The sequence below is a fragment of the Schistocerca piceifrons genome, chromosome 2 (genome assembly GCF_021461385.2).
Source record: "Schistocerca piceifrons isolate TAMUIC-IGC-003096 chromosome 2, iqSchPice1.1, whole genome shotgun sequence".
Classification (NCBI taxonomy): Eukaryota; Metazoa; Arthropoda; class Insecta; order Orthoptera; family Acrididae; genus Schistocerca; species Schistocerca piceifrons.
The window spans coordinates 577,913,695-577,932,555 of record NC_060139.1 but is presented as its reverse complement, the minus strand read 5'-3'; the positions used below and the strand labels follow the sequence as shown (position 1 = coordinate 577,932,555).

The window sequence follows — 18,861 nt, the reverse complement described above, 5'->3', positions numbered from 1 at the left end:
TAATCCCACAGGTTCTTGACTGGGTTCAAGCCCACAGAGTTTGGTAGTCAGGGAAGCATGGTGAACTCACCATGATGCTTTATGAACCACACATGTACACTGCAAGCTGTGTGACTCATTGCACAGTCCTACTGGCAGAGCCATTGTGTTAAGGAAAACAAACAGCATGAAGTGTGAACATGTTCTCCAAGGATAGCTGCATACTTGTGTTGGTCAATGAGCCTTCCAAAATGATGAAATCACTCAGTCAATGATACAAAAACATTCCCCAGACCGTAACATCCCCCTCCTTCAGCCTGGACCCTTCCAACAATAGTTGCAGGGTGTTCACTTTCAAATGTTTCATGCCGCACAAACCAATGGCAATCTGTAAGATGGAGCATAAAATATGATACATCTGAAATGCCACCTGTTGCCACTCAGTGGATGTCCCGTTGCAGTAGTGGTTTAGAAATTCCAGCCTTCTTCGTTGATAACAGCAGTTAGCATTGGAGCATGATCCAGACACCTGCTGTGGAGGCTCATACGCACCAAAGTCCACTGAACAGTCTTTGAGGAGACACTGTTGGTAGCCTCTTGGTTCATCTAGGTCAGTTGCACACCTATTTGTTTGTACACATCCCCGTAGCCATCATTCACCCCTATCATCTATGGCCAATGGTGCACCACAGTTGTCTTGGCATTGGTTTTGAAGAGCACCATTTTGCTGTGCACAGTATACTTTAACCACGGTGGTATACAAACAGTTTACAAATTTAGCAGTTTTAGAAATACTTTCAACCTTGGTCTGAAAGCTACTGATCTGGCTGTTTTGGACGGCAGATAAATACCTCCATTTCTACATTACAACTACAGCTACACTGTTTTCTGCGTTCCCCAGATATGCTCTATGGATCCCCCACTGCTAGTGCTGCAACCTGCTGTCTGTAGTTATTGCACATTCACATCAAACATAGGTGATGGTCACATTAATGTGACTGGACCACATACATTATATCTAATGGCAACAAACTGACCCGTTTCTTTTTAAAGATGTCCATGCTGAAACTGATTACTATAGTACAAAGGACAACTAAAAAATGCACGGAGAGATTTATATGTTTAGAAAACTAGATAAAGAGGCACTACTGTCATACAACAAGGAGGAATTTTTAAACATTTAGCTGTTGCACAACAAGTAGACGAATGGTGGCTCAAGCTTAAAAGAATAATTGACCAAATACTGGATAGATATGTACCTAGCAGAACAGTTTCTGTGGGAGGGACCATGCACTGTATACAGCTGTCGCAAAAAAACCTTCTAAAGAAGCAGAGACTGCTGTGAAACAACTGTACAAGAAAACTTAAGGCTACAGAAGAAGGATGCTAAAGGAAACACATTTGGTAGTCTAAAGGGCAATGTGTGAAGTCTTCAGTGACTATTGTAGCAGAATCTTGGTGGAAGATCTGTCATAAATCCAAAGAAATTCTAGTCAGTTGAGATTAAGAATAAATTTGTCTCTCACCGTAATAATGATCTTCAGTTTCTTTTCATTGCATCGTGATAGATATTGGGGCTACCAATCCAATCCTCAGATGCAACGGTGAACAGCTTCCATCTCCCAGCAGGGTACATATATACTTAAACATTCCATCATGATGTAACACAAGAACACAGTCATATGTAAGTTGAGTAATTTGCCTCTGATTGTAAAAATAATTTTCAATTTCTTGATCTATTTCAGTGCTACCAGCCCCATCCTTAGCTGCCCCTGTTTTTTTCATGTTAGACCATTTTTTACCCCACATAGTGCAGCAACTAGACATGGCATGGACTCAAAAAATTACTGGAAGTTCCTTGCAAAAGTATTAAGCCATGCTGTCTCTATAGCCATCCACAACTGTGAAAGTGTTGCTGGTGCAGTATTTTCTGCATGGTTGACCTCTTGATTATGTCCCATAAATGTTTGATGGGATTCATGATGGGCTACCTGGGTGACCAAATCATTCACTCGAATTGTCCAGAATGTGGCCCGGTGATGTGGCACATCGTTGTTAGGGAATATGAAGTCCATGAACGGCTGCAAATGGTCTTCAAGTAGCCAAATATAACCATCTACAATCAATGACCAACTCAGCTGAACCAGAGGACCCAATCCATTCCATGTACACACAGATCACACCATTTTGGTGCCACCATCACCTTGCACAGGATCTTGTTGACAACTTGGGTCCATCGCTTTGCAGGGTCTGTGCAACACTTGAATCCCACCATCAGCTCTTACCAACTGAAACTGGCAATAATCTGACCAGGCCATGCTTTTCCAGTCAGCTAGAGTTCAACCAACATGGTCACAAGCGCAGGAGAAGCACTGCATGTGATGTCCTGCTGTTAGCAAAGGCACTCGCGTCGATCGTCTGCTGCTATAGCCCATTACACCAAATATTGCCACACTCTCCTAATGGATATGTTTGTCGTGTGTTCCACATTGATTCCTGTGGTCATTTCACACAGAGACGCTTGTCTATTAGCACTGGCAGCTCTGTCCAAACACCACTGCTCTCAGTCAGGAGATGAAGGCTATTGGCCACTACATTGTCCAAGGTGAGAGGTAACACCTGAAATCTGGTATCCAAACTACAGTCTTGACACTATAGATCTTGGAATATTGAATTTCCTAGCAATTTCCGGAATGGAACTAGCTCTAACTACCATTGTGCGTTCAAAGTCTGTTAATTCCCATCACGCAGCCATAATCACATCAGAAACCTATTCACATGAATCACCTGAGTACAAATGACAGCTCTGCCAATGCACTCCCATTTATACCTTGTGTGTGTAATACTACTGCCATCTGTGCATATGCCCATGAATTTTGCCACCTCAGTGTAATGTGAGGAAGCAATTTCTGAGAGTGTATGTGTTGAGCACAGCACTGTATTTTAGCGAATCAAGGACAGCATGAAAACTCGAAATGAAAAGAATTGAAGTATTTGACATGTAGTGCTACAGAAGAATGTTGAAAATTAGGTAGAATGATAAGTTAATGAGGAGGTTTTCTGCAGAAACAGTGAAGAGAGAAATATACACAAAAAGGCTATTTAATGTCATTGCGAAAATAATACCTTTTTCAAATTAGCATTTTCCTTTCAAATTCACTAGTTTAAATCTAGATATCTTAAGAACAAACAGAATTAACAGTATAGTGTTGGATATTGTTAAACAGTGTACAGCTTCTGTGATTTGCTTGCCTTTTGTTAATGTATCCACCAACTCATTTCCTTCCTTGGTAGCATCTCTAGAACAGGATGAATAAATATAAAAATGATAGTAAAAAGCTGATTATGATTACATTTTTACCTGACAGCCATTTCCAAGCTTGTGTAGAATCGAGAGCTGTGCTGTGTCACAGTTTCCAAGCCTTCATCTTTCAGATAATTTTGCAGCCAGCAAGATGCCACTGAAGTTGGATCCAAAAGGAGTGGTCGCAGTGATGCCTATTTCAGAAATATTATGAAAGAAGGTATGAATTATGTTGCTAGCAAAACCTATTTACAAACACTTGCTTCCATATCTCTGGTTTCCAAATTGTGTGACCAATAACTACTACCAATGTTTCAAAAACTCCATGTATCAGTACTAAGTATTATATTTCAGACTTTTATAGTACAGTAGTAAATAAAATATTAAACAATAATGGATTTCATACCATTTCCACCACTCCCTTCCCCTTTTTTCACAATCTTATATCTACAATTCAAAATCAACAAGTAATAATATTCCCATTTAAATGAAGTGTTTTCAAATTCAAATGAATTAGTAGATTGTCTCATCATTCAAAACACAGCCACTATATCCATTTATGCACTTATTTCTAATGTAAATATTAGGTCTCTCTTTTACATCTAACAAGGCATTCCTACTGAGTATACAATTTGAACAGGTGACAATAATAATAATAATAATAATAATAATAATTGTTATAGGAATGACTATGTGGTATTACAGTAATGTCAGTTTTAACATTGTTAAGTAAATTTCTCATAACATAATGTTGCTCTCCATTATGAAATATTACGTTCTAATAGAAATGCATTTAAGAAAAAATCAAATCTAAAGGACAAGTAAACCGATCTGAGAGTGAGCAAGAAATTATAAGGCAAAGTTAGCTGATGAGTTGGGGAAAATAGATACAGATGTCGAAAGACAGAGTAGTGTTGACAATGAGATAGAAGTACTGGTTTGCTGTTGGACAAATGGCAGACAGCTGGAACAGGCAACATATAAAGCTTTAATCTCCTTTTGAGGGGGGTTGGGTCGTTTGGGAAAGGAGACCGGACAGCGAGGTCATCGGTCTCATCGGATTAGGGAAGGGTGGGGAAGGAAGTCAGCCGTGCCCTTTGAGAGGAACCATCCCGGCATTTGCCTGGAGTGATTTAGGGAAATCACAGAAAACCTAAATCAGGATGGCCAGATGCAGGATTGAACTGTCGTCCTCCCGAATGCGAGTCCAGTCTCCTTTTGAATACCTTACTGTTCAGACTAGACACAGGCTACTGGGTGGCTTGTTCTGTAGACACGCAACTGAAATGGAGGAGATGGAGAAAGATTTAGTGAGTTACAAAGGTAAAGCCATGAAGCTGGAGATATAATATTTGTACTTCATTTATTAAATGATGATCAGCATTTGATATTCGAGGAGAGGTTCTGAAAACACAACCAAAAATGGATGAAGAAAACAGTTTGTGTAAAAATGGATGAATAAAATAGTGTGCATATAAATCACATCCCCTGTATGGTTGCAACAAATCTAACTGTGCAGAAAAAGGACTGATGTTACCAAAAAAGCCAATGTTATACCCAAACTGTATGCAAACATTCATGGCTAGGTTGAATCATTTGGAGCTGTTGGTATCTGTGCTTTGTTAAACTACATCACAGCAGTAAAATTTCAGCAGGACTTAAGGCTAGTCTACTTTCGTTTTACATAAAGAAAAATTTTTTTCTAACTTTCTGAGTTGAGCGTGGCCAAAAGAGAGATTTCCTGGATGCTATAGCTCTTCATCTTTCCCATTTTAGATGTTCATCCTGATGACTGAGTTTGTATCAAAATATGTGACATAAATGGCCATATATTTCGATTGCATTCAATATCACAATGAGTATGGGAAAAACTGTTTCATAAAAATCAAAGAATGAAAAATGCAGGATGGTATGTAACAGTATTGTGAAAAGGACAGCTGCTATTCATCACATAGCAGAGACAATGAGTTGGAGATAGGCGTCAGTAGCCAGACACTGTGGTCATGTGTGCATGAGTTGATTTTGCATGAGTGCGTGCATGTGTGTGTGTGTGTGTTTTTGTGTGTGTGTGTGTGTGTGTGTGTGTGTGTGGTGTCTATTTCAGACAAAGGCCCAGTTGGCTGAAAGCTCACCTTCTGATAGTCTTTTTGTTGTGCCAATCTGTGGTTCAGCATCTCTGCTATATGGTGCTTAGCAACTGTCCCCTTCACAACACTGTTTCATAAAAATGTTTGCTAATCAACTTTCTAGGTGAATTAGGGTCAGCTGTGATATTTAAGGGCTTAGTTGAAGACCCAGGTTTTGCATCCATCATGATAGTGAACAAGTCTTCATCAATACCTGATATGGTAGAAACAGTATTCTTAGGATTGGTGTGTAGATACAGATTGATATTGTAAGCAAATAAGTGACAGTTACAAGAATGAAACACTGGAAACTCCTGGATAAAGTTACAAGAGTGGAACTCAGATGAAACATCATTGTCATAATCGGAGGAAAAACGTTGGACCAACAACTAAATCCTGAGTGACAGCTGAGAACAATGTTTGCATGATAACTTTGATTCACTGGTGACTTGCTGATATCTGTTTTCTGGGTAGCTGTCGAATCACAGTAATGTGCTATTTCAGAAATTAACTTGTTTCACTTTTTACAAATAATATAAAAAAATCAGTAAGATTAAGTAAATGTCATGTGACTAGGGGCTCCCAGCAGGTAGACCATTTGTCAGGTGCAAGTCTTTTGATTTGATGCCATTTCGTCGACTTGCGTGTCGATGGGGATGAAATGATGGCAATTAGGACAACACAACAGCCAGATCCTGAGCGGAGAAAATCTCCGACCCAGCCGGGAATCGAACCCGAATGCTTAGGATTGACATGCTGACACGTTCCACATCATTACGAAGTGTCGTATTCATGATCTATGGAACAAGTACTAATCTAATCTAATCTAATCTAATCTAATCTGTCACGCTAACCGCTCAGCTACTGGGCCGGGCAGTAGGATTAAATGCCTTCCTAAAATCAAGCAGAGTTAAAACAGTTGCTTCACATCTAGGTGCACTGGAAGTACTTTGAGTACATTTATTATTAGTAAATCTTATGGTCTGACATAGAAAAACTGTAATGTCAGTCAAAATAAAACTGGTTTTATACAGTAATTACCTGTAATATTAGCAAACCATTTTGAAGTGACAATGTGTCTGGTGGTAATCCTTGAGAATGCCATACTAAACACTGCTGTTCTGTGCTTAGGAAGTCTGTTAGAGAGAAATGTTCTGCTTCTTCCCATCCCACTATCTTCTGCCAGTGAGACACATATTTTTGTCTTGAATCTTCTGGTTCACTGCCAAGATAACAAACAAATGCAGCCGCCAGAAGACAAGACAGTGGCATGTTTATAAGCTCTTCAGACAGTGTAGTTAGCTGAAATAGAAGATTCACATGGTATCTTAGTGCAATTAACTGAAAACTCTCACAAACAGAAATGAAAATCCTTTACAATTTTTAAACTATTAATTTTGTATAATTTCAAATAATTGATACTACTGAAACATACCCTGAGATCAACTACTGAAGTGTGTTGGATAAACATGAATTATGATATAACTTGAGCATGACAAATTATGACAAAGTGATTACATCGACATAAAGAAATAGTGATGTTCATTATTCTCAAAATTCTATAAATTATAATCAAAATAATAACTCACAAAACAAGTTATTGTTCAGATCCCAAGTTCATCTGTATCATCTAGCCCAAAGAGTTCTTAATTATTTTCAAATGGAATTTTCTCACATCCAATCTCAGAACAGTCCAATTTCTATTACTCTTTCATACTATCAATTGCTTTTTCACCAATGGAAATTCTTTCCAATTTTTGATAAATCTTCACAAAATTATTGGATTAGAACCAATAATTACAAAGAATTGCAAGCTCTACTAAGTGTGTTCAAAATGACTCTCTCAAAATGTACCACTTATGTTAATTCCCAGGTAAAAAATCATATAAGAGTGAATAGAACTCACACTCTGAGAGTTCTTTTTGCATTGACTTAAAATCTTCTATTATTTACATTGATGAGGTACTGGGCTTACTACCTGACATAAATTTCAACTTGATACCTCTACCCATTCCTGAGAAAAAAGAATCTTAAAAGATGGACAAACTAACAGAGACGGACTACAAATACCAAAAAAATGTTTTTATGTCATACAATAACAAAATAACAATTTTAAGTTTTTATCATTTATCTGTACTATGATACCTCTCATATTGTCAAAATTTTTCACTCTAGATCAACGTGAAGTATCCTGTAGGTTTTGTTGACTGAGTTTGTGAGTATCAGAGTATGAGATGTAAGTTGCAGTGTATTTTGATTGCACTGACTTAGAAGCCAACAGTTTGCAATCCTTAGTACATAACAAACTTCAGCTTGATACCTCTACCCAATCCTGAGAAAAAGGGAGCTTAACAGTCAGTCAGACAGACAGACTTACAGGCAGGCACAAAAAAAGTGATCCTATATTGATTCAGTTTTTCCCAATCGACGTATGGAGCCCTTAAAAATATTCTCATTTTATCATTAAATGATAACACTTCAAGCATGTTGACAAGAGAACACTCAGATACATACTCCTGTCTGGCACAGGCTGCAACAATCATACTGCACATATCTCTAACTTGGGAAGAAGTAAAGAAACACACCTAGACCAGTATCATTTTGCTGACGAGATTACTCTGTTTGTCTCTATAGCCTATAAACTTAAAAAAATAGCAAGTTTGAAAATAGGCCTGAAAATCAATACTAGTATAACAAACCAAAATGATTTCTGATCAGCACATTTAGAAGAAAACTGCACAAATTAACATGAAGTCATAGAACCAGTCAATGAGGTTTTATATTTACAACAATCTAAATGAATGACTCAACATCAGACAAAATATAATAGTAAACATTGTCTGGAAACTATTTAGTAAACCAAATAGGGTTTATAGATCTAGTATTTTAATGCATTTGAAATAGAAACTTGACAATTGGTGTGTATTACAAATTTTTATTTGTGGAAATTGGGCCTGTAGGTTCACAAGATAAAATAATAGTCACCCCTCAAAAAATAGCAACTGGTCACTTTGGAGTGATGTGGATAGTGTACAACTGGAAGCAGGAAGTCAAGTGGTCCTACACTGTTGACGTGAATAAAGTCAATGAAGTTGTGAGGAAGTGGACATCAGTTGTATGGAATCAGTGCAGTAGGATAGCTCAGTGTGAAAGTATGACAGGAAGGAGGTATTGTGTTCTGAAGACCCATGATCACACTATGAATAACGTGTGTGATTTGGTGGAATGTCCACACAGACTATTCATTGTGTCTACAAGAAATTGTGTACTACTCACAGACATGCCATTTGGTGTGAAAACAGTAGTTATAAAAAGATTGTAATCAACAGGAACATTTCAAGAGATCATTATTCACAATAGTACATACAGCTTCAGTGTGTCAGACAACACAGAAACTGGATAGTAGCTGACTGGTGGATGTAATGTCTTCTGATAGGTCACAATTTTGCCACTTTTCAAATGATGTGAGGTGTTGAATGCCACAGTGACAGAATGCGTAATTTAACCTGCAATGTGTGAGGGGTATAGGGTTAGGCAGGTATGGCTCGGTGGTGTGTTCTGGGAGTTTTTGCTCCCATAGCTTGGGCTGATTTGAACAAGTTACCACAAATATGAACCAGGATTTTTATTTCAACATTGTCAGAGACCAGCTTTATTTACATCTTCATGGTGAATATGCTGTGAACATTCCCATCTTCCAAGATAACAACAGCTGTGTTCACACGTTTGCACACATAACTTTCTGGTTTGACAAACACTCATGCACCATATCACGCCTAAATGGCATGATAAATCACCTAACATTAATCCCATAGAAACATCTGGGAGTTATCTGGATTATTGGGTGAAACATAGAAATCAACATCCCTACAAGATGGTGGCTCTACAGGATCTACTCACAAGTGGTTGGAAATGGAATATCTGAAAAACTTGTGGACTCTATTCTACACTGAATTGAGATCACTATCATGAAAAGATGTGGTGCTGCATGGAGGTTGACTAATTTTATTTCCAGTGTGTTTACTTTATACATGAAAACTATTCAAACAATGTGGGTGGCTCAAAAGGCAATGGAAAAATGCACACTGAGATTTACTCAGAGACAGAAAGTAAACAAATGGAACAGAGATCAGAATTGAATAGACTATGTAATTATGACTGTTACATTAATGAAATTGTGATAGGTAGAATCAGATGAATGGATGGTAAATGGTTCAAGAAAGTTGTTTGCTGGATTCCATGAGATACCAAAAGTCTGAGAATAGATTACATTTGGAAAATGGCATGAGTAACATGGATTCATTTAGCTGAAGACTACAATACATGGAGAGGTCAGCAGTAGGCCTTTATCCAGCCATGGTCATCAAAAGACTGATCATGAGGATGATCTGTGCTATCTCAAGACAAAAGTAACAAGGTAATTCACTTGAGTAATGAATTATTAGTCATTGGTTTCAAGTGCACAACTGTATTGTGACGGTGAAAACTTCCCTTATGCAGTGTCAGGTTTCAACAAAATCTTTCATCTTAAGTGCAGTGGACCAAAAGTTTAAGGTGTGTTCTTGCACTCCATCGGAAGGCAAAATCAGCAAAACTCCTGTGCAACCTCATTTGTAATAGTATGAAGAAATGTTTCAAGTAGCAGAAGAAGGAAATGAAAATATATCTGGGCTCAATGTGTCATATTCACAAGATGATCATGACTAACTACATACACAGTAGAGTCTCGATAGTTCGAGTTTCCAATAATCTGAGCCACCTTTTTTTTTATTGACATGATGAATAATAAAAACATCATTGTAAAAGATATGGAGAGTACAGCTCAATGACAAAGCAGACAACAATGCAATCAACACCGACAATTAGCTCGCTGCCCTGTTGCACAAACATCTGTTGTCAGTACGGCACGAAATACCCTGACTGCTGCCGGCTGATACTGATCAAAACTGGAGAGTTCATACACTGCTGTAGTTTCCAGTACCTGTACTGTACAGTGTTGTGTGTCATTTTGTTTGTTGATTGTGTTTCCGTTGTACACCTTACAAAGATGAGTGCTGTAACAAAAAAGAGGAAATTTGAGCCTTTGCATCTAAAATTAGAAGCACTAAGATGACTTGACAAAGGAGAAACAATAAAAAAACTTGCTCTTGAATATGGTGTTGGTGAAGTTACTGTTGATTGTTCATGTGGTTTACCCAACAGAGATAGAAGGGTGCTCCGATTTCTGGCCCAAACTTACAAGAAAAAGCTTTGTTTTTTAGAAACCAGCTGCAGGAAGGAGATTACAATTTCCCCACTAGTGTGGGGTGGCTCGACAAGTGGAAGAGAGGTATGGAGTGCGTCAACTAGGCGTATGTGGAGAAAAACTCTCTGGTGACGCTCAGGCCGTCTCAGAATTTATCGTTGAGTTTAAAAAAATCTTAAGTGACGAAAATTTGTATAATGAACAAATATATAACTGTGACGAAACTGGGCTAAATTTTAAAATGTTACCAGCAAGAACACTTGCTTCTTGTGAAGAAAAAAGTGCTCCTTGGCACAAAAAAAGCAAAGGGCGGCTCACAGTTATGCAGCTTCAAATGCAACTGGAAACCGCAAACTAAAATTAGTTGTGATTGAGAAGTCTGCCAAGCCAAGAGCATTCAAGAATGTATCCATCTCAGCTCTTCCGGTTGTCTATGCACATCAGAATAATGCCTGGATGTACCAGGAAATCTTCAAGAACTGGTTTTTTAACTCATTTGTACCTGACTGCAAGAATTTTTTTAAAAGAAACGGGACTGCCACGGAAAGCAATTTTGTCATGGATAATGCGTCCTCACATCCAAGTGCAGGAGAACTGCAGTGCGACAGTATCCGCGCCTTGTTTTTCCCACCAAATGTTACCTGTCTCATTCAGCCCATGGATCAGGGCATTCTGGAATGTCTAAAAAAAAGTATCAACGGCGATTGCTACAGTCAATTCTGCATTCCAAAGACAACAAAAGAATTGCAGGAGCTTTGAAGAAAGTGACTTTGAAGGATGTCGTGTACTGGATTAGTGAATCTTGGAGCGAAATAAAGTCAGACACAATTTTTAAGTCATGGAGGAAAATTCTACAGGAAAGTATGCCAGACACAGAAACTGAAGATTTAGCAGATGAGGATGATCAACCATTGTGTAATTTAATCAGAAGATAGCCAGGGTGTGAAGAGGCAGAAGAGATGGAAGTAGGCGAGTGGTTAAATTCGGATGAACAGTTGGAAGTGACATGGTTAACATTCCATCGCAGCGTGAGAGTGACAAGGATGACGAGGCAGAGGCTGCACCGATGATGAATTACACCGATGGCTAAGCTGCTCTTGAGGCCGCCATATGCTACGTGGAACAACAGCCTGAAGCGACACCAACTGACCTGCGGCTCCTGAGATGGTGGTGTGACACTGCCGCGAGGAAAAGTTGCAGCTTCACCAAACAAAAGACACTTCACTATTACTTGTCTAAATAAATAATTATTGTTATTCTGCCAATGCAAATGCATGTGTAAATACTTTTATTTTAATAAAGTTCATATTTTGACCTAAATTACTTACAATATCATAATATTTCTTTTTCCCATTTAAATTTCGGTAGTCCGAGTTTTCGATAGTTTGAGGTGGTTCTGATCCCGTTCACCTCAAACTATCGAGACTCTACTGTATTTCATTAGTTTTCAAAATTGCAGCATCCGTCTAATTTCTTTTCTTACTGAGCTCATACATAATATTTTCTGATTGAGTACAAGAATATGCTAGCAATAAAACTCATTCACTGCCTCTGAACAGATCAGTTCTGATAAAATGTGGCACAGCATAAGAACATAGTTCAAGTTTGGAAAATACTCATACACTAACATGCCACAACAAACAGTTTCTAAGAAATGAGGGCAGATTTATTTTACAGTGAAACAACTGGCATAAAATTATCACAGTAATACTCATCAAATTCCAGTGGTAGACATAGTAAGAAATAGGTTATGCAGCACCGACAAACATACTCTCAACATTCCAATTTAAGGAAGAAAAAATTTCTTTCCTTGTAATATGCTTCCTAAATAATGACCCAGATGGTGAAATTCAGAGAAATTTAGGTCTATATTGTAGAGTAATGACAAACATTTTTCCCATCTCCAGATGGATCAGTAAGGCACTGCATAGGGACATAATACTTCAGAGCTTCAAAGATATTCACCATTCAGTCCTCAGATTTCATAAATCTACCAGTGACAGCTAAATATTTTATTTTAACAGAATGGCCTTGGTGGAAATACATTCTGATGAATGCTCTATGAATGTAATAATAATTGTGGTTTCAGGTCAAAATTGTAATGGGAAGAAGTTGTATGGCATTAGTGTAGCAATGTCTACTGAAGAAGCTCATTTCGTCAGATCCACGATGACACAATGTCTCTTATGCAGTAATACTTGTAGGCCTCACACTGGTTTGCAACTACTGTAGTGTGATACTTATGTTAGCCCCATGCTTGGAAAATTATGTAGTGTACTTCCTGTCCTACATTTATTTATTACAAGTATTTATTTAATTCATATTCTGTAGATCCAGATAGCAAGTGAATCCCAATGATATGGAAAGTGTCAATTTGTACATACTTCAAATATAAGTTATATAAATATAGTAAAAGACAAAATCTAAATATAATATAAAATGAAGAACACGTATTAAATCAACAGAAACTTGTGTTACACCATGGAAGGATCAATAATATACAAGAAAGCAAAGTTAAGCTAAATATTACAATGAATCGATACATGAATACCTAAACTCAAATTTACATATGCCTATGATAGTGCTCAAAATAAAATTAAGTAAAAATATTCCTAAAACAATTGTGAGTTTACTGGTGACTTCCATTTGCTCTCATAAATCCACTGATTGTATGAAAAGTAATCTTTCAGAATTTGTTTCAATTTTGGCAGTTGTTTATCAAGGCATTTGATATGTGGTGGAAGTGCATTAAACAGCACAATGCCGGAGTAATAAACTCCTTTTTGAATCAGGTTAAGAGTTTTCTATTCAATGTGCTGACTGTTTCCGTTCTCATTTGTAGTCACGATATTCACTGTAGTCTTTGTAAAGAGGAAAGTTACTTCGGACAAAGATTAACAAGGAAAACACATACTGCGAGGATGTAATAAGAATCCCTATCTTATGAAACAAGTACCTGCAAGGGTGTCTGTGTTGGACATCACTCATTATTCTGTTGACCTAACCCCTGTGGCTAAACATGCCTTGGTGCACGGCCAGCACATCTTGGCACAGTGTTACATCGTCCAGGTTATCTGGATACTTCCCACTAACACCAACCTGTCAGAACTCCGGAGATGGGAACTTGCCCTTCAGTATATCCTCTCTTCTTGTTATCTGCCAGGCCTCAATCTCCGCTAATTTCAATTTGCCACCGCAAATACCTCACCCGTCTTTCAACAACATCTTTGCCTCTGTACTTCCACCTCCACTGACATCTCTGCCCAAACTCTTTGCCTTTACAAAAGTCTGCTTGTGTCTGTGTATGTGCGGATGGATATGTGTGTGAGTGTATACCATCCTTTTTTCCCCCTAAGGTAAGTCTTTCCGCTCCCGGGACTGGAATGACTCCTTACCCTCTCCCTTAAAACCCACATCCTTTCGTCTTTCCCTCTCCTTCCCTCTTTCCTGATGAAGCAACCGTTTGTTGTGAAAGCTTGTGTTTTGTGTGTATGTTTGTGTTTGTTTGTGTGTCTATCGACCTGCCAGCACTTTCGTTTGGTAAGTCACATCATCTTTGTTTTTAGATATATTTTTCCCACGTGGAATGTTTCCCTCAATTATATTCATATCATTAATTTGAACCCAACAATTACGTTTGTTATTGTCACTGTTGCATTTCGAAATCTTTCCTGTCATCTTATTTTCTCTTTCTGTTTTTGCAACTACTTTCACTTTGTATTCACCTTCTCCTCTTTGCCGAATCCACCATACAATTTTATCCGGCCTATATATACTCAATAATACGTAACCCACTTCCAAACCATAACCAAATATATATATGTATTTTCCGCTTTCAACACTACCGCTGCTATAAAATCCACCCTTTCCAGTTCACAAACAGTTCCTTTCAGCTATTAAACAGCCATTTCAGCTATTTCTAATAACTTTCGCTTTTTTTCCTTTTCCGTTTTTCCCACATCACTCATCTGTTTTAGCCGCTTCCCACAGGTTTTAACGACATTATTTCTTTGTCAGACAATTGTTAGCATCATTTTCACAATCTGCCACCACAAAACCACTCCTTTCAATACATTTACACGCTGTTTTTTCGAAATTTTCCCGAATTGCTCCACCCTTTGATGTGTTTTGGCGGCAACACAACCACCTAACCTTTGTGCACATCGTTGTCTACCAACCCAAATTCACCACAGGATCAACATAGCCCAGCTATAAACAACACTTTTTCGCCTTTTTTCACACCAGATCTCCAGTTGCTTTCTAGTTCACCTTTATCTCTCCCCATATATTTTTATTTTCATTTTCATTTCAGCCTCATGTTACACTTTCCACCTTCTAATACCATGTCACCCTCACAACATACCCACAATGACCCCATTAAGTTTTATTTACATTCCCTCCGCAAACATACCTTCGCCCTAGCCAGATTACACTCCCATATTTTATTTTCTCAGGCTTGTCTGACATTTGGCATTACCCCCAAAGGCCTCACACTTAAAGTTCCCATCTCTGGCTGTAACCCTTCTTTCCATCAGTCCCTATACCAGTTCCAAACTGAACAATCCATTGCCCTCACCCACCTAATCCTTCACCTACACATCAACTCAGCCAATGAACACACCCGTCAACTCCTATCCTTAATAAAAGTCCTCTATCTTTCCTCTCCCACATCCACACCGGCTGTTTAGAGCATCCTCCTACAGGCCAACCGCAAATTAGAACAGCATGCCACCCTCCACCTCAAAAAACTATCCAATCTCCTGGTTTCCTACCTCCAGAAAGGCAACTCACTCACCCTTCACAACCTTTCCAGCAAACCTCAACCTTTTCTCATTGCACACAGACCCAGTCTCTCCCGTCTACTCAATCTCCCACTTCCAGCTCCACTCCCACCCAAAACTTCAAAATTCCAATCAACACAATCTGGAACCACAACACCCTAATTCAGTAGTTAACCTTTCCTCCAAACCTCTCTCCCAATCCGAAACCTCTGTCCTATCCAAAGGCCTCACCTTCAGCCCCACTCCCAGATTCAACCAAACAGCCCTTGTCAAAGATTTACTGTCCTACACCCGTACTCTCTGCTGGAAATATCACTTTGCCACGAAGAAAAATGATCCTAATCCTACTCCTAATGATCCAACTCCCCAAGACACTATCCAAATTGAACCCTGCCTGGAACAGTTCCGTCCTCCGTCACAGCGGGACCCACCTCCTCTTCCTCAAAATCACCCTCTCCAAACTTTCCAGGAATTTCTGACTTCCAGCCTTGCCTCTCAATCCTTCTTAAAAAACCTTAATCCTACACCCAACATCACCACTGCTGAAGCCCAGGCTATCCATGATCTGAAGGCTGACCGATCCATCGTCATTCTTCCGGCGGACAAGGGTTCCACGACCGTGGTACTTGATCGTCGGGAGTATGTGGCTGAGGGACTGCGTCAGCTTTCAGACAACACTACATACAAAGTTTGCCAAGGTAATCCCATTCCTGATGTCCAGGCAGAGCTTCAAGGCATCCTCAGAACCTTAGGCCCCCTACAAAACCTTTCACCTGACTCCATCAACCTCCTGACCCCACCAACACCCTGCACCCCTATCTTCTACCTTCTTCCTAAACTTCACAAAACCAATCATCCCGGCCGTCCCATTGTAGCTGGTTACAAAGCCCCCACAGAATGTATCTCTGCCTACGTTGATCAACACCTTCAACCCATTACATGCAGTCTCCCATCCTTCATCAAAGACACCAACCAACGCCTGGAATCCTTACCCAGTCTGTTACCCCCGGAAACCATTCTTGTAACCATTGATGCCACTTCCTTATACACAAATATCCTGCATGTCCAGGGCCTCGCTGCGATGGAGCACTTCCTTTCACGCGGATCACCTGCCACCCTACCAAAAATCTCTTTCCTCATTACCTTAGCCAGCTTCACCCTGACCCACAATTCTTCACTTTCGAAGGCCAGACATACCAACAATTAAAGGGAACAACCATGGGTACCAGGATGGCCCCCTTGTATGCCAACCTATTCATGGGTCGCTTAGAGGAAGCCTTCTTGGTTGCCCAGGCCTGCCAACCCAAAGTTTCGTACAGATTTATTGATGACATCTTCATGATCTGGACTCACAGTGAAGAAGAACTCCAGAATTTCCTCTCCAACCTCAACTCCTTTGGTTCCATCAGATTCACCTGGTCCCACTCCAAATCCCATGCCACTTTCCTTGACGTTGACCTCCACCTGTCCAATGGCCAGCTTCACACGTCCATCCACATCAAACCCACCAACAAGCAACAGTACCTCCATTATGACAGCTGCCACCCATTCCACATCAAACGGTCCCTTCCCTACAGCCTAGGTCTTCGTGGCAAACGAATCTGCTCCAGTACGGAATCCCTGAACCATTACACCAACAACCTGACAACAGCTTTCGCGTCCCGCAACTACCCTCCCGACCTGGTACAGAAGCAAATAACCAGAGCCAGTTCCTCATCCTCTCAAACCCAGAACCACCCACAGAAGAACCCCAAAAGTGCCCCACTTGTGACAGGATACTTTCTGGGACTGGATCAGACTCTGAATGTGGCTCTCCAGCAGGGATACGACTTCCTCAAATCCTGCCCTGAAATGAGATCCATCCTTCATGAAATCCTCCCCGCTCCACCAAGAGTGTCTTTCCGTCGTCCACCTAACCTTCATAACCTCTTAGTTCATCCCTATGAAATCCCCAAACCACCTTCCCTACCATCTGGCTCCTACCCTTGTAACCGCCCCCGGTGTAAAACCTGCCCCATGCACCCTCCCACCACCACCTACTCCAGTCCTGTAACCCGGAAGGTGTACACAATCAAAGGCAGAGCCACATGTGAAAGCACCCACGTGATTTACCAACTGACCTACCTACACTGTGACACATTCTATGTGGGAATGACCAGCAACAAACTGTCCACTCGCATGAATGGACCCAGGCAGACAGCGTTTGTTGGTAATGAGGATCACCCTGTGGCTAAACATGCCTTGGTGCACGGCCAGCACATCTTGGCACAGTGTTACACCGTCCGGGTTATCTGGATACTTCCCACTAACACCAACTTGTCAGAACTCTGGAGATGGGAACTTGCTCTTCTATATAACCTTTCTTCCCGTTATCCACCAGGCTTCAATCTCCGCTAATTTCATGTTGCCGCCACTCATACCTCACCTGTCATTCAACAACATCTTTGCCTCTGCACTTCCACCTCGACTGACATCTCTGCCCAAACTCTTTGCCTTTGAATATGTCTGCTTGTGTCTGTATATGTGTGGATGGATATGTGTGTGTGTGCGAGTGTATACCCGTCCTTTTTTCCCCCTAAGGTAAGTCTTTCTGCTCCCGGGATTGGAATGACTCCTTACCCTCTCCCTTAAAACCCACATCCTTTCGCCTTTCCCTCTCCTTCCCTCTTTCCTGACGAAGCAACTGTTGGTTGCAAAAGCTAGAATTTTGTGTGTATGCTTGTGTTTGTTTGTGTGTCTATCGACGTGCCAGCACTTTCGTTTGGTAAGTCACATCATGTTTGTTTATATATAGAGGGAAACATTCCATGTGGGCAAAATATATCTAAAAACAAAGATGATGTGACTTACCAAACGAAAGTGCTGGCAGGTCGATAGACACACAAACAAACACAAATATACACACAAAATTCAAGCTTTCGCCACCAACAGTTGCGTCATCAGGAAAGAGGGAAGGAGAGGGAAAGACGAAAGGATGTGGGTTTTAAGGGAGAGGGTAAGGAGTCATTCCAATCCCGGGAGCGGAAAGACTTACCTTAGGGGGAAAAAAGGACACGTATACACTCGCACACACACACACATATCCATCCACACATACTCAGACAGAAGCCTTTACAAATGTCTGCTTGTGTCTGTGTATGTGCGGATGGATATGTGTGTGTGTGCCACTGAAAGTTTTGGCTATAGCACATCAGATGTAACATTTTTACGATAACTTCCACTTTCTAGAACATTAGCCATAGTCACTTTGATTCATGAATTATGCTTTGGTCTAACGCATTTCATATGACACTGTTATTAGAAGAAGCTGAGTCCCAGATAGGCAGAACAAAATGACTGTTATAAATAAAGCTTTCGGCCATTAAATCCTTTGTCAACAATAGACATAAACACACAGACACACACACACACACACACACACACAAT

At 40.0% G+C, this 18,861-nt stretch overlaps 1 protein-coding gene across 1 annotated transcript in view; it reads right to left on the bottom strand.

Annotated features, from left to right (window-relative positions):
* Positions 1 to 18,861, bottom strand: part of LOC124777773 (cytoplasmic dynein 2 heavy chain 1) — an 829,086-nt gene that overhangs the window by 174,317 nt on the left and 635,908 nt on the right. Inside the window, exons 54-55 of the mRNA XM_047253283.1 lie at positions 6,451 to 6,711; positions 3,341 to 3,477 (exon numbers count right to left, since the gene is read on the bottom strand). Of these exons, the coding sequence (XP_047109239.1) occupies positions 3,341 to 3,477; positions 6,451 to 6,711 (398 nt within the window). The remainder of the gene's footprint in view (positions 1 to 3,340; positions 3,478 to 6,450; positions 6,712 to 18,861) is intronic.